This window comes from Centropristis striata, chromosome 3, assembly GCF_030273125.1.
Source record: "Centropristis striata isolate RG_2023a ecotype Rhode Island chromosome 3, C.striata_1.0, whole genome shotgun sequence".
NCBI lineage: Eukaryota > Metazoa > Chordata > Actinopteri > Perciformes > Serranidae > Centropristis > Centropristis striata.
The window spans coordinates 44288789-44316703 of NC_081519.1; the positions used below are offsets into that span (position 1 = coordinate 44288789).

General features: G+C 39.4%; 2 protein-coding genes across 3 annotated transcripts in view; one reads left to right on the forward strand and one right to left on the reverse strand.

Moving 5' to 3' along the window:
• The window catches only part of ccdc71 (coiled-coil domain containing 71), a 181283-nt gene that overhangs the window by 7912 nt on the left and 145456 nt on the right, over positions 1-27915 (forward strand). Inside the window, exon 2 of one of the 2 annotated variants that reach the window (XR_009390846.1) lies at positions 6720-10563. Coding sequence is in view for 1 of the 2 variants with exons in the window: in XM_059328401.1 (XP_059184384.1) it covers positions 6730-7803 (1074 nt within the window). In the remaining variant the exon portion in view is untranslated. Of the gene's footprint in view, positions 1-6719; positions 12265-27915 lie in introns of those variants that run through there. The other variant, XM_059328401.1, reaches the window with a different exon arrangement.
• The window catches only part of stab1 (stabilin 1), a 93174-nt gene continuing 85926 nt past the window's right edge, over positions 20668-27915 (reverse strand). The window contains exons 68-70 of the mRNA XM_059328410.1: positions 23493-23642; positions 22328-22432; positions 20668-20842 (exon numbers count right to left, since the gene is read on the reverse strand). Of these exons, the coding sequence (XP_059184393.1) occupies positions 20774-20842; positions 22328-22432; positions 23493-23642 (324 nt within the window). The 3' untranslated portion in view covers positions 20668-20773. The remainder of the gene's footprint in view (positions 20843-22327; positions 22433-23492; positions 23643-27915) is intronic.

Below are 27915 nucleotides of genomic sequence, written 5' to 3' on the forward strand. Positions count from 1 at the left end.
TAGTCTTGTGATCTGGGCTCAAAGGTGTGGTCCGTGTGATTCTAGAAATCATCTGTGCATGATGTCGTAATGCTTGTTCATGTAGGGGGTGTGGCCTAAACAGGGGGCGTGGCCTCATATCAATGAGGGCAATAGTGTGCAATTCGATGTGATTGAGGAATAGCAGATATTCAAGTGTACTTGCATGAATCTGGTTGTATTAGTCAAGATCATACTAAAAAATATTTTTCCCAACTATATATAAGTTCCTTTGCTAAGGGCCAACCTTCAATTTTGTAAATTTCCAGTTTATTCCCATCAATTCCCGTTAATTCCCATGGAAAGTTTCCAACTTTGAAAATTCCCAGAATTTTCCAACCCTACTCAAAATCTGTCGGTTACCACTTTCAAGCACATCACATCAACATGTTCAGCCCATTGTTTATCCATCACTAGCAGCTCAAGCGCATCCAGTGTCACAGTTCATTGAGTTTTAGCTGTAGATGAGCGCTGCATATGTAGATTCACATACATGTATATTCTATAAACACAAATCCAGTATATGGGAATTCAGAGTTACAATTTTGGTTTCCAACAGTAACTCTGGCATGTTATATTTCATGCTCTGTATCTTGAGTTCCTGCTCTGATCTGGTACATCAAATAAAGCGCTCCCCATTCACCAGTTAACGGACCAATCACAGACGTTTGTGTCGACTTGCTCTGATGAACCGTTTTGCAAACCACAAAGCCACAGCTGCAGACAGCAGCTGCATTTTCACCATGAAGGCAACCTGCAAAAGACAAATTCCATTCAAATCGATGTTAGATAAACAAATATGGCTAAATGTATGTAAATATGAATGTTTAAATAAGTAAATATATTTCATTAAAATAAATGTTTTGATTAAAAAAAAAATATGTTTTTCAACTGCCTTTTTAATATTTTATGCAACTTTTATTTCATAATTCTATATTTATTGCCACATTTAATGCCACCTTTGTTTCCCAGCTCTCGCATTTCTTCAATTTCAATTTTCTGCGGCAAGCATCCGGGTAGTTGAGGCAGAGCAATCGAGCACAGATACACAGAGCGCCTCTTCGGCCAATCAGCACCTCCCTTTTTTTTTGTAACATTTGTTGCCACCAGGTTACCATAGCGCCTCTTCGGCCAATCAGAAAATTGAAATTTAATTTTGCGAACTGAATTTGAATTGTGAGAACTGAATGTTCAGTTCCAAACTAATAAATTAAATTTCAAATAACAATTCAGATTCAGTTTTTCAATGCAGTGATTTAAATTGAACAATACAAATTCAAATTATGTGATTCAAATTCAGTTTTTTAATGCAATTATTCAAGTTAAGTAATTCAAATATAAATAATTAAAATTCAGTTTCTGGTGGCACATATTTCAGCCCATAGCGATCGCCCACTGATTGAAAGGTCGGTGGTTTGTGTGAATGGGTGAATGAGCGCAGTCTGTAGTTTAAATGATTTGAATGATCGCAAAGCGACTAGATAATCACAATTATTTTGATCAATATTGTAATCACGATTAATAATCATGATTATTCATCATGATTATTCATCATGTTAGGGAAAACATCTGTCTTTTTATTGCACTACTTTTAAACAAACAATAGGAACAGTTTTTAGTGTCCGGTGCTTGTAAGCACATACACACTGTACTGCTACAGAGCTAACTGTTAGCCTGTTAGCACATACACACTGTACTGCTACAGAGCTAACTGTTAGCCTGTTAGCAATTTGCAGACTGGACGCTAAGGGGTTAACATCCCCTCTGGCTCTGCAGCTGGGAGGACTGTGCTGCTTCGACTCGTTCTTACTCTTCTTAACGAGCCTCCGGCCCCCGCGGCTCGTTAAGAAGAGCCTCCGGCCCCCGCAGCTCGTTAAGAAGAGTAAGAAAGAGTCTCCAAAAGTCTCCAATAACACCAGAAAAAGTTGCTGGATTTGTCGCCAGTCGCTTTTTTGAAAAATAGTCTCTAAGGGGGTCTGAAAAGTTGCTAAATATAGCAACAAATTTGCTAAGTTGGCAACACTGCTTCGCCGGCTTTTACAAATGGCGCATGTTGTTGTGGCGTCGAGTACTACATCACATCCTGCTTAGCGTTCTATCCAATCAGCAACCAGGCTGTTTTCAGGGGGAAAAAATTCGGCCCTGCCCCCTGGTGGTTGGTGGACTACTGGTGTTGAAAGTGATTGATATGCAGGGGAGACGCATTTTAAAATGGAAATATCGCCGACGATCAGATTAATTTAATCATGACGGCCAAAATTGTGATCAAAATTTAAATTTGATTAATTGTGCGGCCCTAGTTAGTATTATTCAATTACAAAATACACAATACTGTAGAATAACAGAATCCTTTAATTAATCCAAAGTACACTTGTTATAGCTGGCACAGCCTTTTTTTCTTTACAAAAATTTTTTTTTTGAAGCTGCCATGCTGGTCTGTCTGCTGGTTTGCAGTCTGGTAGGAGCATAGACACTTTGTCTGTTGCTGCCTCTGATTAATGGCCTGATAGTATGCATGTTCAGCTGCACAGTAGCAAGAGATTTCCCCGGTCCACTCAGTTTCTGCAGGCAAAGCCACATCTGCTCTGTTTAAACTAAGTTAAATAAATTAATTACTGTTATCATATTTTGGTGGGTTTGCACAGAGCAGTTTGTTAGCTGGCGAGATACCATCTCATTCCTTGTCTGCAGTTTTGATTTAAGGTAAACGGAGCAGGGCTTGTAATATTAGGATATATCATGTGTGAGGTGGCAAATTAACAGCCACCAGACTGATGCTGTGATCACGGCACTGCAGACTTTGGTCTTTCCTTCCAGGCAGCTAATTAGTATCTCCATGTTCTCTGGTGTTCCTATGGGATATTTCACCCAGATTGTAGATTTTTTCCTGTTTTTCTGCTCTACTGTTTCAGAACGCTGTTGATAGCTTTCTGGTCTTTCACCACATGAGAGGTGATTTGTTTCTTTGACTTCTGTTGGTGCCTTGGTCCCCAATCAAAGCTGCCTTCTTTCAAAGCTGCCCCTTACATCACCAGAAAGGAGGTGCTGAGAACTGTTGTGTTTGAAATTGTACAATTGAAAGACTTCAATGTTAAAATGATAGCAGGTTTATTTAACACCTATATTAAAGGTAAAGTAAAGCTTTGTTAAACCATGTTCCTCTGATTACTCTCATACTTTCTTATATTCTCTGTTTAATTTGTGTGAGCTAGATATACTTAAAAATAAATTTGGGAAAGCCACAGAAATAATGGAGTATGTTGGGAATGTTGGGATGGTCTGTTGGTTCTTATTGAGAACGTGACTCCAATAGAAATGTATGTTTTAGAACTCAGTTGGTTTACAGCAATTGGATCGGATTAGACTCTGACTCTGTGTTTTCTTCCAGTAGCAACTTCAAAGAGATCTGGATCCAGATATCCAGACCTCTACCTGGCCCATGTCAGGGTTTTCAACTCAACAGAACAGGCTTTGAGAAACTAGAATGTAAACTTAACATTGGCAGTGTGTATGAAGACTGTTCAGAAAATCCTTTAAACAAAAACAGCGTAATGAATGTGTGATGAACAGCTGAAATGGCAGCTTAACCAACATAAAGTAGTAGCATACTAAGCCCAATAACTGTGATGCCGATAAAAAAAGTTTAAAAAAAAAAAAGGGATGGTGTTGTGGTACGTATTTTTTGTTAATTTTGATGAAGCATTAGTCATGTTTCCACTAGGGGGAAAAGTGGCCTCCGGGAAAGTCTCAGGCCACACCCTCTCAAAAGTCTGCTCGCTCTGCGTGTCTCCATTACAAGTTAGCCAACAGAGGGATTTATGAGACTCGGAGGTGGCATGTGTTTTTTTTCACATGGTGATCACATATGCGACAGATTAAACACGGGAGACGCAACTGTGGCCGCCGTCGCTAACTGTGCACAACGTCAGCGGCTGATCATAAAGAAAGCAGCATGGCTAATTATGCACAGTGTCTCCGCTGATCAAAAACATTGTGATCGCGAATTAACCGGCATCGCTAACTGTGCACAGTGTCTGGTGGTTGTTGTAAACAAACAGAGATCGCTAAGTGAACACCTCCTGCAGCAGCAGCACATACACATTGTACTGCTACAGAGCTAACTGTTAGCCCTTTTAGCAATTTGCAGACTGGACGCTAAGGGGTTAACTTCCCTCTGGCTCTGCAGCAGTCTTTCCCAGCTGCGGGGGCCAGTGGCTCGTTAAGAAAAGTAAGAACGAGTCTCCAAAAGTCTCCAATAACACCAGAAAAAGTAGCTGGATTTGTCTCCAGTCGCTTTCTTGAAAAAAAGTTGCTAAGAGGGTCTGAAAAGTCGGTAAATATAGCAACAAAGTTGCTAAGTTGGCAACACTACGTCACATCCTGCTTAGCGTTCTATCCAATCAGTAACCAGGCTTTTATCAGTGGAGAAAAAAGATCCTGCTCTTCGACGGGGACGAAAAAAGTCAGCTCCGGACGGCTCGTATTCAAATTAGGCGTGTGAGACCCGCCTCATTCCGGGTATTGGGCGGTAGTAGAAACAGCCCTATTGTTGTGTTAAAATGAAAAGTGGCCGCAGCGTCTCTGTTTATCTTTTCTCTCTGTGCCCTTACTATTGCACATCTATAATCTTGTCATAACCCCTGTCCGTCAAGATGTCGTGCAATGAAACAGTTTTACACCACCTCTGATGTAAACATTTAGCTTTACTGCCCATTTGGCCTATATGTTATGAGTCTTAGTAGTTTATTTTGTGTTCCAAAATGCATATTTTACTTCTTGTCAGTGTTTGTAATTTACACCAGAACTACCGTGGGAAAAAAACTAAAGCTGGACCAGAAGTCTTCAGGTCCTCCAAAACCTATTTCCCATTTCAAAACCACTTTTCAATAATTAAAGAAACTTACTGAATCCAATGAAGTTCAATGCAATAATTGATTGACTGTAGTTCATGGTACAATGCATGTTTTAATGCTTTGTTTCTGATTAATTGCCTCTGTCCTCCTTTGGTGCTGCAAATAAAAATTATGCTTGGGAGCTTCCCTTCCACAAGACTTAGCATGTTTTTCTTCTTTTTTACTGAAGAAGAGAATCCCAGGGTGTTGTCTCTTCTGTCCCAGAGGTCCTCTTTGCCATCACTCGTTTACATGAAGGGTATAAAGGTGTGGTGCCCAACTGAGAGAAGGTCGCAGTGGTAACGAGCCAGCTGGGGTCGTTCTCTCAGCAGCTGTGTAGTTTTACAGTTTCTTTATAACTACCGTGTTACTGTGTGCTGGTCTGGCTGTGTGTGGTGTCTGATTACACTGCTGCTGGCACAAAACTAGCGTCTCCCCCGAGCATTAATCTTGCAATTAAAAAATCCCCGGCCTGTGTGTCCACAGCTGCAGCGGTACACATTTATGTTACCTTTTTATATTCAGGTGACCTTTAACAGTAACATCCTGCAGTGAACTCAGCTGCAGAACGAGCTTTGTTTTCTGGACCAGATTTAATTGAGTAGTATGGAGGTCAGGTGTCGGAAGTTTTCAGCACCCAGAACCAGCAGAAATTATGATGGTAGAGACAAGTTCAGGAAGGATGAGACTCAAACTAAACAATATTTGGATATGAACAGATAATGCAGTCTGAAAAGATGCAAGGAACACCTGAATCTGTAATTGTTTTGTTACACAGTCCTAGTTTTTCAGAGTCAAATTTGATTTAAATTCAAATTAAATCAGTTTTATTTAGTTGTGTTGCGCTTGCATTCACACACTAACGCACACCGAATACACCGAACTGGTTTACCGAGGTCAAAACACACTGTTGCATACACTGTTTGGTAGCCGTGAGCTAACATTAGCTTACAATTAATGTTGCTTTAATCACAAAAAGCTTAACTGTGAATAACGATCTGAATTTTTTACTGTTGCTAAACACATGCAGCTTTCAGAATAAGAGCACAGTGTGTTAACAGAATCCACCACAGAATTTACAAGAAGACTGTAAAAACAAGATGCCTCAAATAAAACATAGAAGAACCCTTATTCTCTTTACAAGAATTAATAAAATATGCAATCTTTAAGATCAATGTATATGATGGAATAGTGCCATTAGAATGTCTGAGAGCTTTGAGCTTTTTATTGAAAAAGGGAATTCTTCGCAGAGCATGCCCACGGATCCTCCAGCCAGCTATTTTTCCACTCTGGCTGGCTGCTCCACGTCCTAGTGGAAAGCTGTTAACAGCAACTGAAAATGTCACGGTAGCATAACAATAAAGATTCTATGTCACGGTATCTCTCGACTGTGAAAAGGACTCTAAACCTAAGGGAAACACTGTCTTCTATGTATAGGAGATGTGTGTGATGCATCAATATTTTAGAATTTGTAGCTTCAACATTTTTGTTTGAAACATTGTCTACTGTCATGGCTACATATGAGTGTGGACAGACATGGATGTAAACTGCAACTTGACTTAATTGCTGAGGCAATAAACTGCATGCGATGATTCTGCTGTCTCTGTGACACATAGTGTTACCAGTCACTTCTCTTTGCCTGCCAGCCGTAAGCTTCACTGTGTTTGAGTGCAGGCCTAGGGTGGGAGGTCTGGAATGTCCCAACTTGCATACATTTGGAGCTAATGGAAGGAAATGTCCTCCTTCCTCCTTTAACAGATCTGGTTGTTGTTCCTTCCCTTAACCAAGTGCTTTCTGTATTTCTGGCAGGACTAAAAACATGGCTGGCGCGGCGCGAGGTCCCGTGGTTGGCCAACCATTGGTGTTTGCCAATGAAGAGCGGAGGGCAGTTCACTCCTGGTCCCGGATCTCGTCAGCGGGGCACAACGTTCTCCTGGATGCTCTCAAGATCCTCAACCCGATGTCCCGTGACCTCTCGAGCAGCGAGGAGCTGGTCAGCTTCCTGCAGGAGCTGGGCGAGGAGGGCCACAAGCCCACGGTGCTGCGGAGCAAAGACGTGTACCGCTACCGCTCCAGCACAAGCCAACCGATGACTCTAGACATGCTGAAGCCACCTAACAGGAACATCAGACCCATAGCCAAGAGGAAGGGAAGGAAGCCTCTGGTCAAGAAGAGAGACGTGCACCCATCCTGGAACATCTCCGTGAAGAGCAAACCCAAGATCCAAGGGGTCCGCCCTCCAGAGCTGCTCCAGAGTTGTGCCATCATCTGCAGCAGGACATCCAGTCGGACTGTAGACATGTCGCAGGCGCTGCAAGTGCGGCCATGCCTCAGACTTACCAACATTGAGGGCAGGTCTGGCTTCCACACGGCCAGACTCCAGATCCACACTTCCTGGGACTCATCCTCTGAGGCGCCCTCGGTTGCCTTTTCACAGCAACGGCACCCTCCAACGCTTTCAGGAATACCTTTGCAGCCTTCTCAGAATGGTGGTGGGACACCCACCAAAGCTGTGGCCTTGTTCAGCCAGAAGAGCCTGTCCTGTCCCATCCGACTGGACGGCGCCCTCATTGGAGATTCTGCACCGGTCTTCTACGCAAATGGACGGGCCTTCCCAGAGACTCACACAGCGCTGACCAGCAACGGCTGGAGGAGCAACGGCCTCCACCGAGATGGTCGGGGCCACAAGGAACTGAACAGCCCGACCTTGCAGAGGAACGGCTGGAAGGACAAAAAAAGTCTTAGATGGAAAGTGATAAAGGTGGACGACTCTCGCTCTGTGGCTGAGGCCTGCAGAAAAGCGCAGAAGATCCTACAGGTCAACCTGTCTCCAGTGATACAGATCCAACCTCTGAACCATGTGCTGAGAGACTTCAGATACCAGAACAATTGACAATTTCCCCCCAATCCCACACACATTGTTTCCTTTAGCAGATGTTAGTGTTTTACATGCATTAGCCTGTACCTGGCTGAGCCCCAGTGTTCATAACAGACGTCTTACATGAGTTTTTGGGATCTCTGCTGAGTGTTGACGGTAGAGAAGTCAGTGTGTCGAAGCTTTGGTTGCTGATAGGGGCACTTGGGATTGAAAGGCATTTGAAGTTAGGTGATGCTTTTCTCAGCAGGCTGGGAAATGGCTATCGGCCAGATACTGGTACATTTTCACTGTCTACTTTGGTTTACGTTATACAACACTTCAACCAATCATCAGTCTGCATTGAGTTGACTAACTGCTAACCGATTTTGCTGATGAATTCTGGGAGGCAGCATTCACTGTGACTGTTACGTCAATGGGGGATTTTCCGCGCTTTAAAAAGGCACTGGGCGTTCAGTTGTTTAAAGAGTATTTATAACTTCTTTTGAAGTATAGTGCTGTTTTGTTAAAGTATTTTTTACTTGCAGTGCTTAAAAACAGTGCTGCAGCGCCCCATTTTCCACTGGATAGAAAGAGAAATGGACGCCAAGATGAACTGGTGAATGAGTAGGGTGGGTTTCCAAAGTCAAGCAGATGTGGTGGTTGGTTGGTTGGTTGGTCCCAGCAAAATAAATTGCCCTCAAAAAATGAGGGGAGAAAAGTGTTTAGTTTGTCTTCCTTTTTTATATTTTTGTTCCGTTTCCCCTGGAAATCAGAAGGTAAATAAACCCGCAGCCCAAACATAGATAGATACCTGGATGACTGGTCTGGACCACAGTCCTTCACAAAGTGTTCCTTTGGTTTAGTTTATCCACACATGGAGGCAAGACAAGTCATTTTTTGGTAATTTGATGAACATGAATTGGTAAAAGCGGAGAGAGGACTTGGGCCTTTTTATAAACACGATAATCTGGAAAAACAAAACAGAAATCTGGGATTCTAAAACCTGATCTCTGAATCCTATATTTCAGAGTTTATTCTTTGAATTATGGTTCCTTCCATCAGAATTCTTCCACTTCATGAAGTGGCCCTAGTCCACCTCCAAAAGTTAAAAAGGTTTTACACCTGATGCCGAAACAACCACCACACTGCAAAAAAGGTGTCTAAAAACAAGATAAAATCACAAAATCTGAGGGAAATGATCTTGACAAGATTTCTTAAATTAGCATTTTGAACACTTTGAATAAGAAATTAACTCTTAAAACAAGATAAATGATCTAACACTTCGAAATCTCAAGTTTTTTTTATCTTGGTAAGAACCAAATAATCATCAGGTCACTCTGCTCGGGCCAGTTCATCACTTCTGGCAGCTTTACTTTATCTGGTTTTAAGAGCTAATTTATTATTTTAAGTGTCCAACATGCTTATTTCTAGATTTAATAATCTTGATTTAAGAAATCTTGTCAAGGTAAATTATCTGTCCATGCAGCAAGATCATTTCCCTCAGATTTACTGTTTGATCTGGTTTTTTGACACCTTTTTTTTGCAGTGCACCTGTCTGTTTAATGCTGCTCAAGACTGACTTTTGTCCGAAACATTTCTGTTCTTCACAGACAACCAGCCGTCTGTTGGATCTTTGGTGTTAGACATTTGTTTGGTTGACTTTAAAATGCTTGCGGTGACATTTGTTAAGTTGAGCTGCAGACTTGAGTTTGTCTCATAACCAGTTAAACTGCAGCAGAAAGTTAAATCTCCCACCAGAACAGAAAGTATTTTTGTTGACTTGATGGCTAGAATTTCCCAACAAAATCTACTTTTCTAGTCCCTTGAGTCCTAAGCTGTGATCAAACTGTTTTTGGCTCACCTTAAAACTAAAAGAAATGCACTTTGACAGTGTGACAGTGCTTCGTTGTTGCCCATTTCCTGAACATGAAAGTTATTAATTCTGTTTCCTGCGTCATGTAGAAAATATTTGGTTTGACTTTCTTTGGGGCCACACTGCTTTTTACTACAGGTGCTAACTCTGCAATGTTGGTGCTGAATTAAATGACTGGCAGAAGAATGTCATCATGTTTGTGTTTTTCTAGCTCAGATTGGAGCATTTAGAACCAGTGACTTCCTGCGTGTTGTTTTCTGAGGGACTGATGGCAGTGCTGCCCCCTTCAGGTTGGAACGAGCATGCCAAACCGCCTTGTGTGCTTTCTAAAGGCTTTCTACTGTGAGGAGCCACCTGAGTCCATTTCATGTCTTCATCTGTGATACACTCCTGTGATTTCCCCTAAAAAAAATCTGTTTGCGATGTTTGGACAAACCACATTCCAAGAGACAAAAGTTTGGTTTAACTTTAAGGTAAAATCTCAACTCTTCCACCAAGTCCACAAGTCCACACAGTAGCTTTTACTGATCTCAAGCTTATTAAATGTGAATAAAACAGCCAGAAGTGGACTTGATTTAAATTAAATATATTTAAAAAAAAAGTTTGGTAACACCTTTATATTAGGGAACACGTATTCAACATTAATTTGTTGCTTATTAGCATGTAAATAACTAACATATTGGCTCTTAACCCATTCAGGCCTAAAACGTCTGTAAAACTGCCTGTAAAACCTCTGATAGGTGATTTTAAAATCAGCCCCTAAAACCTGAAGTTTTCTGTAAATCCAACAGAAGTGTCAACTCTTCTACTAAATAATAGATTTTTCTGTTTTCCGTCTTCCACCATGATTTATAAGTTCTGGATAAGTCCCATGATGCATTGCGACACTCCCACATGCGTTCTCATTTTGTGTCTTTTTTTTAGTCTTTTTGTGTCTTTTTTTGGTGATGATTTCAAAGTTCTGGAAAAAGTCCCATGATGCATTGCGACACTCCCACATGTATTCTGATGCATTTCATTGGCCAAGAGACCGAAAATAGGTGGAAAAAACTACAAATACTACAAAACCACGTATCCTCTTTCTGCTTTAATGGTAGAATAACACAACAGGTTTTAATGGTAGAAATGCCATAATGCTTTCCTGCCTTAAATGGGTTAATTAGTCATTAAGTAGTTATTAACCCTTTGATGCACAACATGGTCAAAATGACCCTCATTCATTCCCTTCATGTTATTTAATGCTGCTGTGTGTTTCTGTCCTCTATCTTTTGATATCAACTTATATTATGAATTAATTTTCCAAGTATTCTTTAAATATCTTGTTTTTGATAACAACTGATCATTATTTACATTTTGCTTCTCATACTTTATGAAGAAAAAAAGTTTTTGTATTATTACATAGCTTACTACGTGGCTAAGTAGCTTGCTAAGCTAACTACTTAGCCAAGAAGTTAGCTATGTGGTTAGCTTTGCAAGCTACTTAGCTAACTACTTAGCCAAGAAGTTAGCTAAGTAGTTAGCTTAGCAAGCTAATTAGCTAAAAAATGGATATGGGTCATTTTTGACCCATGTTGTGCATTAGAAGAGTAGTGACACAAAAAGGGACTTTATTAAAAAATAATAAAAGAAAACATAAAATTAGGATGTATGATGATCAAAAACAAACTAATTGAGGAAAACCTGGAATACTGAATGATGAAAATAATTTATTGCAAAGATATAGAACATAAAAACTGTCGGGTAACTTTAGATGTATCTAATGTATCTTCCATGTTGTGCATCAAAGGGTTAATGCCTTATTCTGCATGGCTTTATTATACAACCAGTAAGACATTAACTAAGAGTTTTCCCTCAATAACCTCAGAATTATTGATTATTAGTAATTGTATAATAAGGCCATGCAGAATAAGGCATCAATAACTACTTAATAATGACTCATTAAGAGCCAATATGTTACTAATTTGCATACTAATAAACGACTATTAATGTTGAATATGTGTTCCCTGATATAAAGTGTTACCAAAAGTTCTGTCAAACTACATTTTGATTCTCTTCTAAGTTTATTATATTTATTTATTTTCAAAGTGTCAAAAACGATCGACTACTTCTGCCACCAGATTGTAGAAACCATGACAACACGGAACCAAACCACCATCATGTCATGTAAAGAAAAGGAAAGAAGGAGGACTTTATTGTTTCAATGAAAATAAAACCTTGGTTTCCAAACGTCTGTTTCCTGATAAACGCTGTGGACCATGTTTACAGGCCTCCCGTTAGAAAGAACAAACTCATCAGAACTAAAGTGAAAATCTACTTTCTGGTTTGAAATTCACAAATTACCAAACTATTCTGTTTAATCTGACACCACGAGTGTCTGGTGGTTGGTTTTAGGATGTCCACGTCTCTGTTCTGGTGAATCTTGTGTCCCCCGACCCCTGACCTCTGACCTCTGACCCCTCTCCGACCTGTCTGTACGCCGTTATGTTCATGCCCACCGACAATTCCCTTTTCTAGATCTTTCTGTTAGTCTTGTTTGTGGAAAAACTTGTATTATAATGTATTTCATACATCTTTGAGAACTCTTTTTTTTTTTTTTTTGTTCAATAAAACTGATCTAAAATTTATTTTTCCCCCCAACTACAATTTTTTTTACAACATGACTTCAACAGGAACATTATTCAGGTTTCTAATGTTTAGTTTCATTTCCATTTAATCAAACTGGAGTCTCCAAAAGCTCCAAATAATCCAGACTTGTTGCCTCCATCAGAGTATAAAACAAAGCAGCGTGGAGCCCTACTGTACATTTACCTCTAAAGTTCTGGCTGTAAACTCCATGAGGCCAGTTTCAGTTTGATGATGATATACCAAGTAAAACTGGAGACAAGCTCAAATAGATTTAGTATCAAATGATAGAACTGGATGGAACCCTCTTATATGGTAGATTTAACACCTTTGCTCACATTTGACACATTTAACATTCTTTATTGAGCATGATAGTGTTTTGAAAGTTAAAAAAAGATTCAAAATCACATTTTATGTTGGACTAAAGGACTAAAAAAGACACAAAATGACAAAAAAAAATAGACACAAAATGACTAAAAAAGACACAAAATGACCAAAAAAAGATACAAAATGACACAAAATAACGAAAAAAAGACACAAAATGAGAAGACAAAGTGACCCAAAAAAACCCACAGAAGACACAAAATGACTACAAAAGACACAAAATGGCAAAAAAAGACACAAAATGACCAAAAAACACACAAAATTACTGAGAAAAAAAGGCACAAATGACCACAAAAAGTCACAAAATGGCAAAAAAAAAAAGACACAAAATAACCACAAAAAGACACAAAATTACCAAAAACACACACAAAATTACCCAAAAAAAAAAAGACAGAAGAAGGCACAAAATGACAAAAAAAAAGAGACAAAATAACTAAAAAAAGACACAAAATGACTAACATTGTTGATTTACTGTTTGATCTGGTTTTAGACTAAACACCTTTTTACAGTGTGATGTTTCTGTCACTTTCAGGCTCTTATGACCAAAGGTGTGAGTCTGTTCGCTTCACAGCAACATTTTATGAAAAAGCTCACAGTTTACTACATTTTTTTTTAGCTTAAATGATGCATGACGAGTGAAAATTGAGGAATTTAGAGGATTTTTTAAAGATTTGTTTTTTCCCAGGATTGTAATGCTCTTCCCTCTAGCTGTGGTGTCACCACTCTAACTCCATGTGAAGGCTGCAGACGTCAGCGAGGCACCACCACGCTGCACTGACACCAGTTTCACCAGTTTCACCAGTTTCACCAGTTTGACCAGTTCCTTTGTGTCTGAAATTTTTTTAATTATGAAGCAGAAAAGGTGCAGTCATCATTTCTGAGCACCTCGTGGCCGTAAATGTTCGGCGCCATAAACAACGTTGCTGCTCAAGAAACTTCCTCTGCTGCTGGAAAAAAGGTGAAGAGAACGGTGGCCCTGAACACAACAACAAATAAAAAAGCACAACAAATAAAAAACAACAAATCAGAAAACACAACAACAAAACAGTGATTTGTTGTTGTGTTTTCCCCTGCAGCGGGCTGAACCATTCTCTCTCGGGGGGAATCCACAGAAAAACAGAGCAAACACAATAATTTACAATAAGGATCTTCTCTTTAATTCTGACTACAGCTCATAATCACAGGCCTCCATCACATATCAACAATACAGATACAATTATCATGGCAGCACTTTGTAAAATGACTTCTTTTAAATGAGCCTTAGTCTGCTCCAGTGACATCACTGATGATGTCACCGATGATGTCACTCAGGGTACAAAATGAGGAAGTGACTAAAAAAAGACGAAAAATGACAAAAAAAAGACACATTTTTTTTGTCATTTTGTGTCTTATTTTAGCCATTTTCTATCTTTTTGTGTCTTTAAGACATTTTGTGTCTTTTTTTGGTCATTTTGTATCTTATTTACCAAAAAAAAGACACAAACTTACTAAAAAAAAGACACAAAATGACCAAAAAAAAGACACAAAATGATTAAAAAAAGACACAAAATGACCAAAAAAAAGACACAAAATGACACAAAAAAGACACAAAATGACTAAAAAAAGACACAAAATGACCAAAAAAAGACACAAAATGACTAAAAAAAGACACAAAATGACCAAAAAAAGACACAAAATGACTAAAAAAAAGACACAAAATGACACAAAAAAAGACACAAACTTACCAAAAAAAGACACAAAATGACTAAAAAAAGACACAAAATTACTAAAAAAAGACACAAAATGACTAAAAAAAAGACAAAATGACCATGTCTTTTTTTTTAATCATTGCAAAAGCTTCAGTAAAATCATGTTTCTACACTTGGTCGAGGTGGTTTTAACCTTTGCTGGAAAAGAGTTGATGCGCTAAATAGGACATGGAAACTTCTGGAAAAGAATCTTTAGTGTTCAGCTGACAGCAGGACTCTCCGGCGCTTTCGTGGATTTCAGAGGGTTAACATCCCCTCCGGCTCTGCCGCTGAGAGAGACTGCTGCAGGAGGACTGGGCTGCTTCCACTCCTTCTTACTCTTCTCAACGAGCCGACGGCCCCGCGGAGTCTCTGAAAGTCTCCAGTAACACCAGAACAGTCTAGATTTGTTGCTAGTCGCTTTTTTTGAAAAATAGTTGCTAGGTGGGTCTGAAAAGTCGCTAAATCTAGCAACATAGCCGCTAAGTTGGCAACACTTCACTCTGCCCTGAGGAGCTACACTGTTACGTTGACGCTACTCGCTATATAGACGAGTATAAACATGAACGTTACCTTTTACGACTTCTTCATGATATCACGACGTAAAAATGAGGCAGCATGTTTACTGCCGTTAACCTTCTTCTAAAGTCAAGCTCAAATATATTTAGTATAAAAACACAGAACTAGATACTCTTATGTATATGCTATATTTACAACCTGTGTTCATATTTACAACATTTAAAAATATTCGTAGAGCATGATTGTGTTTTTAAAGTAATAAAAGAATATATATTTTAAGTGTTTTCTACTCAGAATCCTATTTTATGGTTCAAAATATTGATCCAGTAAGGCAGAATGAAGTATTTTTTAATAAATGAACTCCAGAAGGTCAGATTAACTCATTAACACTAATTTAGACAATTTATCAGACTGTGCAGCTCCTTCTGGAGACACACAAGACTCTAGAGGGTTAACTGTGAGCTCCAAGGGACTTCCTGCAGCTATCTGCAGCAGAAAACACACAAAATAAATAGTAAAACCTGTTTAACTTCCCTACGTCACACTGCTGAGCATCTTTGGTTACTAAGTGGCATTTAGCCCTGTCCATAGTGTTTGATGATGCCCTGAACCTTTAACGAACAGACTCAAATAAAAGCTGTGATGTCCAGCTTCCTGTAGAAGGACTTCAGGAGTTCAAACATCCTCCGAGCCACCAGACTCTTGTCTTGGTTCCTTTGCAGAGCGGCTGCACTAATCTGTTTCCACCTTCCTCAACGATGTAAAAGAACAACGAGAATCAGTCTTAGGCCCCGTTTACACCAGGACGCTTGCGGGTGAAAACGACAAAATATTTGATGTGAAGTGCCTTTCGTTTAGACGGTGACGGCGTTTTGGGGCTTAAAAACGCAAAAATCTGAAACCACCCTCCAAAGTGTAAAAGTGTAATCCTCTCCTCCGTAGCGTGTCGTCTACACTGACAAGACACAAAACTCTGATCTGATCTGCTCACGTCACGTATGTGTTTACGTCACATACATGCTCCAGGACAGGAAATAAAGAAACGTGGGATTATTTCCATGGTGGGACCTTCAAGCTGCTCTGGCAGCTCTAATAAACTTACAGGAGTCTTTCCACCAAATGTCCAGGATATGTACAGATAGTATTAGTGAACAGAGAAGGATCTGGAATTACCTCCATCACATTCTGGATGCAGCGATTGGTGGGAGGAGCCAGACGGCTGTGAACGAGACCTGGGAGATCTAGTGATGGAGGAGAACTTTGTGGAAGGAGTAGCTGATGAAAATGTGTGGCGTGAAAACTTCTGCATGCCCAAAGATGCTCTTATGGCTTTAAGTGATGCCGCCTGGCTGCATACAATCACATTTCACACACTTTAGATCACCGTATCAGCAGATTTCCTCCTGAAAACGCTCGTCTAAACGAGGAATAAAAAGTGAAGACAAGACGCCACTTTAGGTCTTCTGTTCAGACCGTCCTCGTGTGAACGGGGCCTTAATGGAGACACTGCTGTTATCAGGGACACTAGAGCTAGCTAGCTATAGAGTCTTTTTACAGCTGGAGGAGTCGCCCCCTGCTGGCCAGTAGAGTGAATGCAGCTTTAAATGGCCTCAGCTTCAGTGTTGGTGTGGACGGAGCTGTGTCTGTCTCGGCTTGTTTCCAGGATGTTTCATCAGACAGGATGTTGAATATCAACTTCCTGCTCCACATTTAATGAGCTCTGTGATGACGAGGTCAGGATCTCCGGTCGGCTCCCCTCCTCCCCCTTCCTCCCCCTCCTCCCCCCCACAGCCTTCATCTTATTGGACCACCAAGCGTTTCTCTGCTGCTCAGCTGTGTGTGTGTGTGTGTGTGTGTGTGTGTGTGTGTGTGTGTGTGTGTGTGTTGGGGGAGGAGAAACCTAGAAACCTCCTCCACTGTCTGTCTCCTCTGGAGAGGTTACTGACCTCCTCACTGACTCCTGATCCTCATACGGCTCTGATGGGTAATCACACCGCCTCATGAAGAGGAGGAGGAGGAGGAGGAGGAGGAGCAGGAGGAGGAGGAGGAGGAGGAGGAGCAGGAGGAGCAGGAGGAGGAGGAGGAGCAGGAGGAGGAGGAGGAGGAGCAGGAGGAGGAGGAGGAGGAGGAGAGGAGGAGGAGGAGAGGAGGAGGAGGAGAGGAGGAGGTCAGCCTGTTTCAGTGGGCAGCAGAGGAGGAGAGCTGTTTAAAGAGGAGGTCTAGGAGGAGAGAGGAGGAGGCGTTTGGGGTTTTTCAGGTCAAACCAGCTGATTAAAAACAACAAGAATCTCTTTCTGATGGAAGAAACAAAGTGGCTCCTTCCTTCTAGAGGGACTCTGTTTGATTTGTGTTTAGAGTGACAATTTTAGACATTTTGTGTCTTTTTTTGGTAATTTTGTGTCTTTTTTGGTAATTTTGTGTCCTTTTTTTGGTCATTTTGTGTGTTTTTTGTGTTTTTTTGTCATTTTGTCTTTTTTTTTGTCATTTTGTGTCTTTTTTGGTTCTTTCTTTTTTGGTAATTTTTTGTCTTTTTGTGACTTTTTTTGTCATTTTGGTTCTTTTTGTGGTAATTTTATGTCTTGTTTCCTTTTTTTGTCTTTTTTCGTCATTTTGTCTTTTGTGTCTTTTTTGTGTCTTTTTTTTGTCATTTTGGGGGGTTTTTTGTCGTAAAATGAGTCTTTTTTGGTCATTTTGGGTCTTTCTGTGTCTTTTTCGTGTCTTTTTGTGTCTTTTTTGTGTCTTTTCGTGTCTTTTCGTGTCTTTTTTGTGTCTTGGCTGCTATCACACAGAAAACCTGAGTGTAATAAAAAAGAATCTGCCGGAACAATAAACAAAACACAAGTGTGATGTTGGGACGGCCAGAACAGATGTGGAGACATCAGAACAACCAGCCGAGGCAGATTTTTGTGGTTTTGAACAACAAAACAGTTTGTCCGCCAAGAAATGCAAACAAAGGACGATAACTCTGTTTTTGGTCTGTTGGTTGACGCAGCAGCATCAAATGATGATTCATCTCTGGCTGTAACAGCTGTTATAGACAAGTCCAGCAGCTGCTACAGATCAATAAAATCTTCATCATTCTGTCCATCAGGCTTTCAAGGCTCACTTCGTCACCACGGTAACCTGATACCCTTTTAATGGATCAACTCGTCGACTGGAACCAAAGTTTCTGTTTCCAGCGTTCAAGACTCTGTAGAGACTGAAATGTCTCAACTACTGTTTACTGGATCAACATGACATTTTGTTCAGATGTTTGTGAGGTCCAGAGGAGGAATCCTGATGAACTCGGTCATCCCCTGATGTTTCCTCTAGCGCCACCATTAGGTCCACCTTTTAGGTTCTAATGAAGGGTTCGTTGCTTTTCATACACAGCACACCTGACTCAATTTAGATAGAAGGATGATTGATTACTTTATTCAGCCCCCGAAGCCTGTTTTTATTTTTATTTCCCTGTGTCTTAAATTCAAACCTCCAGTATTACATTTTCTCCTTCATTGTGTAATTAGGGCCCAAAATTTAGCATTGAAGTGAATGGGACGGCCGGAAGAAAATGAGCAAAAAACAACAATAATTTGAGATTTTTAAACGTCTACTTCTCCGGCATAATTTCACCTAGAGACTCCATTTAAACTTTAAACAGTAGACACAAGTCTTGTGTATCGGTGTATTAATCCACGTTTCGATAGGTCCTATAGTTTTTTATCAATCCCTGTTCAATGACCATGATCATTTTTGGAGAAATTCTGAGATTATAATGGGTGTGTATTACACGGAATGTTCGTGTCACAGTGTGTGACATCATCGCCAGAGTGTAGAGGGAGAGAAAAAACTGTCAAAAAATAAATTTGAAAACTGCGCTCCAGGCCGCAAATTCCACTCTACAGAAATAATTTATACATAGAAACGTAGGAAAATTAGTCTTCTCCCTCACAATCCTCTGGTAAAGCTGTCAGAGTTATAGTTTGGGCGTAGGACGCACAGATGATCCACCAACACCACCAACAGCCTCATTGGCTCCCATATTAAAAACACAGGGAGATTTCTGAAAAAGGGAGATGTAACAGTTTTTTTAGATCGCTCTAACAAAGCTATTTTTTAATTTTTCTTCACAAAAAACATATGTAGACGTTCAGGAAGAACTCAGGACGCTCAAAGTGAAATCGGCTCAATGATAGGTATTATGGTTTTGCCAAAAATGCTTTCTGTTCGAGGCCAGAAATTCCAGTCTGCCCACCTCTGGCTGCTGTCACTGTGCCAGAAGATTCCACAGCTGTTAATTCTGTTGATTGCTCTGATTGGTCGACCCCAACGCTTTGATGCTTTGATGTGATCACAGTTACAGATACACACACACACACACACACACACACACACACACACACACACATTTTGAGGTTAAAGGTCATAGGTTGCTGTATAAATAAATACTTGTAAAGGAATGCTTGTTGTAGGTGTGCTCCTTGTATATTATATAGTATCATAACATTACTAGTATTAATTGTTATAAATCTCTGAAGAATCTCATCATAGTGTACACACACCGGCAGTAGCCGGTAATCTTTCATTGTGTGTGAGGTGAACAGGGACCTCTTCACTAGACGACTCAAGTCAACTGATAGAATATCTCTCCGTCTGTCTGTTGGCTGCTGGAGGTCGTCTCTGCTCTTTGTTTTGTTAACTCAACGTGTTCATGCAGCCTCTTTGCTCACGCATCATACGTTATTATTGACAAAACAGCAGCAGACAGTTTAATGATGAACTCAGAGGAAAGGGAAGAGAAAAGACTCTACTGACACTAATCTTGGGTGCCTTGAAACTAGGGCTGCACGATTATGGCCAAAATGATAATCACGATTATTTTGTTCAATATTGTAATCACGATTATAAATCACGATTATTCATCATGTTAGGGAAAACATCTGTATTTTTATTGCACTACTTTTAAACAAACAATAGCAACAGTTTTTAGTGTCTGGTGCTTGTTGTAAACAAACAGAGATCTCTAAGTGAACACCTCCTGCAGCAGCAGCACATACACACTGTACTGCTACAGAGCTAACTGTTAGCCTGTTAGCACATACACACTGTACTGCTACAGAGCTAACTGTTAGCCTGTTAGCACATACACACTGTACTGCTACAGAGCTAACTGTTAGCCTGTTAGCAATTAGCAGACTGGACGCTAAGGGGTTAACATCCCCTCCAGCTCTGTAGCTGGGAGAGACTGCTGCAGGAGGCTCGTTAAGAAGAGCCGCCGGCCCCCGCGGCTCATTAAGAAGTAGATTTTTGTCAAAATGGTCAAATTTTAAAATTCTATATTCTTACAAAAACTGAGAATATCACAAAACAATTTATCAGGATTTGGTTTGGGATTAACAACCAACCTAGCATGTTTTTACACAGCTAGGTTTGGTTTCTTGGACTATAAAATGTCGGCTGCTGCTCTCACCTCACGAGCTAACATCAGCTAACATAAGCTAACAGCTGGAGACTAACTGGTGAACATTTTTTGCTCTGACCAAAGACGGAGCTAAAATAGAATAAATATTAGACTTAAATTTATCAGTTGAATACAACTCCAGTGCAAGGTTATACTAACGAAATAACGAAAACATTTTCGTTAACTGAAATAAAAAAAAATTAAAAAGAGTTTAACTAACTGAATCTGTATTTTGTGGTTACAAAACTAACTGAAAATGTCCTTCGTTTTCGTCAAAAACATCATTTGAATCATTTGATCCATTGCCAATTAAAACAGAGAGAGACAGCATCTGGTTTTGTAAACAGACATCTTTTATTTTTTATTTAGATACAGATTATGTGAGAAGAATCTGAATCATGTCAAAGCCAGCAGGTTATTGTAGGTCCAGTGTTGCTGATTCTACTGGTCCAGGTCCAGGATCTGTGGAGGTTCTTCAGGTTCTGTTGGTTCCAGCTCCTGACCAGGTTCCTGCAGGACGGAGATGAACCAACATTCATTCTCTTAGTGGTTATAATGTGAATTATAATGTGGATATTTATGGCCGCTTGTCCCCTCGGGGTGTTCCAGGGTCCTAAACTGAAGAGGAGGTCACAGTGGTCTTGTTTTTGTGATATCTTCACCTTTGACCCTTGTAGTTTTATCCAGAGGTTGTGGCCTTTAGAATTTAGTTAATTTAAAAAGTGGTGTTGGGGTTTTTCTGGGTTTTAAACTCCAGATTGTCATTGGTCCTTAAGCACCATATTTCAGAATATCAACACACAGAAACACAAGTGGCCTGTACTATACTGGCCTTATTATTATTATTATTATTATTATTATCATTATTATTATTATTATTCATACATCCATCCATCCACTTATCCACTTATCCACTTATCCATCCATCCATCCATCCACTTATTCACTTATCCATCCATCCATCCATCCACATATCCATCCATCCATCCATCCATCCATCCATCCACTTATCCATCCATCCATCCATCCATCCACTTATCCACTTATCCATCCATCTATCCATCCATCCATCCACTTATTCACTTATCCATCCATCCATCCACATATCCATCCATCCATCCACTTTTCCATCCATCCATCCACATATCCATCCATCCACTTATCCCTTCATCCATCCATCCATTTATCCATCCATCCACTTATCCATCCATCCATCCATCCATCCATCCATCCACTTATCCATCCATCCATCCATCCATCCATCCATCCATCCACTTATCCATCCATCCATCCATCCATCCATCCATCCACTTATCCCTTCATCCATCCATCCATTTATCCATCCATCCACTTATCCATCCATCCATCCATCCATCCATCCATCCATCCATCCATCCACTTATCCATCCATCCACTTTTCCATCCATCCATCCATTTATCCATCCATCCATCCATCCATCCATCCATTCACTTTTCCATCCATCCATCCATCCATCCATCCATCCATCCATCCATCCATTCACTTTTCCATGCATCCATCCATCCATTCATCCATCCATCCACTTATCCATCCATTCACTTTTCCATCCATCCATCCATCCACATATCCATCCATCCACTTATCCCTCCATCCATCCATCTATTTATCCATCCATCCACTTATCCATCCATACATCCATCCATCCACTTATCCATCCATCTATCCATCCACTTATCCATCCATCCACATATCCATCCATCCATCCATCCATTTATCCATCCATCCACTTATCCATCCATACACTTTTCCATCCATCCATCATTTATCCATCCATCCACTTATCCATCCATCATCCATCCATCCATCCATCCATCCATCCATCCATCCATCCATCCATCCACATATCTATCCATCCATCCATCCATCCATCCACCCACCCGCCCATCATCCATCCATCCATCCATCCATCCATCCATCCCTCCATCCATCCCCCGGCCTCTGATTGGTCGACTCACCCCGAATGGTTCACTGAAGGCTCTGGAGCCGCTGTAGAGCGGGTTTGGGATGGAGACCAGCGTGGGCTTCTTCCTCCCGCCTGCTGCAGCATCCTCATCATCATTCTGTCACAGAGACACACCACTGTTAGCAGGCTCCAGATACTGATGTTAGGGCCACAATGATCATCACCGTTCATTCATCATGTTAGGGAAAACATCTGTATTTTTATTGGACTACTTGCAATAAAGGGCTATGGGTATAGGGTCATAATAAATATGATAGTTAAACAGTCCCAGCAGACATTTTTCTGCATAGTTTTGGGTTTACTAAGTACGTGACTAACTAAGGTTGTAACAATGTGTGTTTTTATTTAGGAGTGAAACATTGTGCGATTAATGTGTGTGTCAAAGATTTTTCATCAGTTTTAGTTTTAATTTCGTTGTGATTTTTTGTTTTCTAATACAGTTAGTTTTAATGAGTTTTTAGAGTGAGTTTACTAGTTTTAATTAGTTTTTATTTTCTGGAAAATGCTTAGTTTTAGTTTTTATTAGTTTTAGTTTAGTTTATATTAGTTGTAGTTTTTTGTAGTTGGGATATTTGTTGGGTGCCAGATTCAATAAGGTCACAATAAAGTTTGTCACTTTTTTCTCGTAAATTTGTCACTTTTTTCTTGCAAATTTGTCACTTTTTTCTTGCAAAATGGTCACTTTTTTCATGCAAAATTGTCACTTTTTTTTCGTTAATTTGTCACTTTTTTCTTTCTTTTCTTTTTATTAGTTTTAGTTGTTTTGTAATGGGGTATTTGTTGGGTCCAGATTCAATAAGGTCACAATAAATGTTTCCTTTATTTCCTTTGTCTGATCCATCTCAGCCCCAATAAGTTTATTAAGTCATAAAACCAGATAGATGAAATAGATTTCATATCAACCAAAACGGTTTACGGATGAAACAAGTTGACAAAGACGAAAACGAAGGACATTTTCACTATAATTTTAGTTAGTTTTAGTTAGTTTTGGAACCACAAAATACAGTTTCAGTTAGTTATCTTTTCTTTTAAAAACTCTCGTTTTTATTTTTATTTCAGTTAACGAAAATGTTTTTTCAATTCTAGTTTTGGTTATTTCGTTATTTTTTGTTAACTATAATAACCTTGGTGTGTGTGTGTGTGTGTGTGTGTCTCACCCTGAAGTAGTGGAAGCGGAAGGCGTCCGTCTTGTGTTTGAAGACGTAGTAGCCGAGAGCAGCCAACACACACGCCAGCACCACCGCCACCAAGATGGCCGACACCGTGCCGCTGGAGTGGCGATGGCTTCGTGATGCATGATGGGAAATCTGGAGACGACACACACACACACACACACACACACACACACACACACACACACAGACACACACACAGAAGATATTAGATATTTGTGGACATTAAACCTTGTGATCTTTAGCTCTGGATGTCTTCACACACACACACACACACACTGTCCAGCTCTAATTACCATGGTAACAGCTACAGTTTGCTGCCCCGTCACCATGGAGACGTGACTGTGCTGGGTTTATGACCTTTTTCTTTATGACATACTACACTGTGACATTTTTATGGCATCCTCTGACTTTTCTTGTGTTTTTCCAAGGAGACGTGATTCTGCTTCGTTTCCCTCAGAGGAAGAAATAATTCAACCGATTAAAATTAATTATTTATGTGCAGGAGGAGGAAGCCGTTTACAGGATGTGGAGGACAGAAAGAATCCATCAACTCTTCATGTGAAGCCTGAATGTTTCCAGGTCAAAGGTTAAACTGTTGGAGGATTTAAACCAGGAGCTCTCAAAGTTTTGATAAATGGCTGCTCTGATTTTGAGTGATTGACGGGTGATGTCTTCCATTATTTTAATACAGTCTTATTTCCACATTAAACTGTCAAACTGTCCACTAACTTGATGGCACTGATGGCAGAAGTTGGCCTACGAATAGTTCACGGTGACGTTTTAGCTCCAAATCTGTTGATACTTATTACAGCATAATATGGCCAGAAATGACCCGGTCAAAAAAAAGTCATGCTATAGCTTGTCGATTTCTGGCAAAATAAGCCAAATTAAAAAATGCCTAAAATGCTTAAAATGGGTCAATAACAGTCTGTTGATACATATTAGAGCATCATATGGCCAGAAATGTCAGAAAAACACCATATTATGGGATGTCCATAAATGACCCCCTGAAAAAAAAGTCATACTATAGCATGTCGATTTTTGTCAAAAATGGTCGAATTGTTAAAAGCCTAAAAATAGTTAAAATGGGTCAATAACAGTCTGTTTATATATATTAGTGCATGAAATTGCCAAAAAATTACAGAAAAACACCATATTATGTCAAAAATGGTCCGATTTTAAAAAGCCTAAAAATGCTAGAAATGGCCCAATTATACTCCATTAATACATGTAGTAGTACAGCGAAAAAACACCAAATTATGGGATGTCCAAAAATGACCCCACCAAAAAAAAAAAGTCATACTATAGCATGTCGATTTTTGTCAAAAATTGTCAAATTTTAAATAGCCTAAAATGGGTTAATTATAGTCTGTTGATATATATTAGTGCATAAAGAAATGACAGAAAAACACCATATTATAGGAGTTTCAAAAATGACCCTGTCAAAAAAAAGTCATACTATAGCATGTTGATTTCTGTCAAAAATGGTCAGATTTCAAAATACTTAAAAATGCTAAAAATGTGTCAGTTATACTCTGTTGATATTTTATGGTAATACAGTTTGTCCAAAAATAGTGAAAAAACACCAAATTATGGGATGTCCATAAATGAGGCCCAGTCACACAAAAAAATCATACTATAGCATGTCGAAATTTGTCAAAAATGGTCACATTTTTAAAATGCTTAAAATGGGTCAATAACAGTCCGTTGATAAATATTAGAGCAGATTATGGCCAGAAATGACAGAAAAACACCATATTATGGGATGTCCAAAAATGGCCCCATCAAAAAAAAAGTCATACTGCATGACTTTTTTTTTGTCAAAAAAGGTCAAATTTTTTTAAATGCCTAAAAATGCTCAAAATGGCCCAATTATACTCCGTTAATACATGTAGTAGTATAGTTTGTTAAAAATAGCATAAAAACACCATATTATGGGATGTCCAAAAATGACCCAGTCAAAAAAAGGTTATACTATAGCATGTCGATTTTTGTCAAAAATGGTAAAATTTTAAAATGCTTAAAATGGGTCAATAACAGTCTGTTGATATATATTAGTGCATAAAATGGCCAGAAATGACAGAAAAACACCATATTATGGGATGTCCAAAAATGACCCCATCAAAAAAAAAAGTCATGTTGATTTTGGTCAAAAATGGCTAAATTTTAAAAAGCCTAAAAATGCTTTAAATGTGTCATTTATAGTCTGTTGATAAATATTAGAGTATAATATGGCCAGATATGGCAGGAAAAACACCATATTATGGGATGTCCAAAAACTGAAAAAAGTCATACTATAGCATGTCGATTTTTGGCAAAAATGGTCAAATTTTAAAATGCCTAAAAATGCTAAAAATGGCCCAATTATACTCCGTTAATACATGTGGTAGAATACACACACACACACACACACACATATATATATATATACATACATACACATACATATATATATATATATATATATATATGGCCTCCAGGAAATCAGTAATTACAACTATCTCCAGGTTTGAACCACTTTCACACCATTCAGCCTCAAACAACCATCTGCACCTCCTGCCACCTCCTCACGCCTCCCACTGACCCCCTCCTCCTCCTCCAGGCTCTGGAGACGATGGGAGTCGGCTGCAAACAAGGCGAGAGAAGAATGCTGGCGGGAAAATCACTAATTGTGTAAATTTGTTAGCTAAAGAGCTACTTTGCTGAAACCGAATTGATCAATCCAATTAAAATGGGATTCCAATTGGATTTCTCCAGATTTATCTCAGTCTGAACACTCTGACTGTTAACTCTCTGTAGTTTTGTTCTGTTTCCTCCATGTCTGACTCCTTCCATCCTGCCTGTATTCACCACTAAAACATGTTTAAATACCATGTTGGGAGATTTTTCACCTATATGACCTGATAATAATAATAGATTTTTTATTCTGACTTACTGGATCAACATTTAGAACCAACAAGAAACAAAGAAAAACCAACATAAATGTGATCTTGTGATTGTGTGTGATCCTGTCATCAACTCTGGTTTTATTCTAGTGGGACTCCATTTGATTTGGCTCTGGTGTGTTTAGAGCAACAATTATAGTCATTTTGTGTCTTTTTTTGGTCATTTTGTGTCTTTTTTAATCTTTGAGTCCAACGTAAAATGTGATAACATTATATATAACTTTATTGACTCGTTGCCGTGGATACGCATGGTTCTGCTTCTCTCCTGATGACGGCTTGCCTTGTTAGTGACCTGTCAATCAAAGGTAGCCCCGCCCCAAATCATACGATTCTTTATCTTCTATTTCCTTCTAAATGGGGCCATTATTTATACTTTTAACATCAGATTGTCTTGAAGAAGATTTTTTACTAGTGATTGAGACCATAGTGTTGTCCTAAAAAACATTTCTGAGGGTTTTTTTTGGTCATTTTGTGTCTTTTTCAGTAATTTTGTGTCTTTTTTGGTCATTTTGTGTCTTTTTTTTGGTCATTTTGGTCTTTTTTTTTTAGTAATTTTGTGTCTTTTTTTGGTAATTTGTGTCTTTTTTTGGTCATTTTGATACTGCCTCCAGCGGCCTCCAGGTAATTTGAGTTTGAGACCCCTGCCTTAAGAACTGGAGATGGAGACTAGACTGGTTGGTAATGAACACAAATACGACCTGATCACTTGTAAATAACAATGAAGACAGTCGGGCTGTGATTTAAGAGACAAATCAGATTTACCTTCAGTCTGGGTTTGACTGTCGATGCCAATTATAAATGTCTGTCGTCAAACAGAAGATGATTAATTATTTAAGGTCAAAAGCTGAAATGATTATGAAATGATTCTTCACATCAAGAAATGCTAAACTGAGTGTCCAGGGTCGGTGGTAGGGAAGGAGACGAGTGTAAATAAAGGGAACAGTGAACATTCAGACATTTAGAGGAGAAACATATTGTTTCAGCCAAAGGCTTCAGATGAAGCTGTTGTGATCTTCATCATCTTCTAGCGCCCCACATCATGAATATTGATCAGAGTTGTGATGTTATCACAAACTCGGCTGATTGAATCTTCATTTCCTGAAAAAAAAAAGGGGCCAATAAACTAAACACAGCCATCTGCTCCCTGTCCACAGCTGTAGGCGTTGCCTGGCAACAGCAGACAGAACATTTCATTTAGGAAATGCTGCAGAAAAACAAGGGACCGGCCGTCACAGCGCCTCCTGGTGGCTGCAGCTCACAATACAGCAAGCATGAAAAACTAATAAGTGAAAAAAAAAATCTGTAAATGAATTAAGTTTTGGCTTCAATAAAACAAAACGCTATTTCACACCCAGAGAGCAGAAGAAGAAGGATTAAATTATTTTCCTCTTTAAGGAGGAGAGGAACATAAAAACAAACTAAACTCTGAGGAGCCAATTCGTTATTAAAAGGTAAAATTA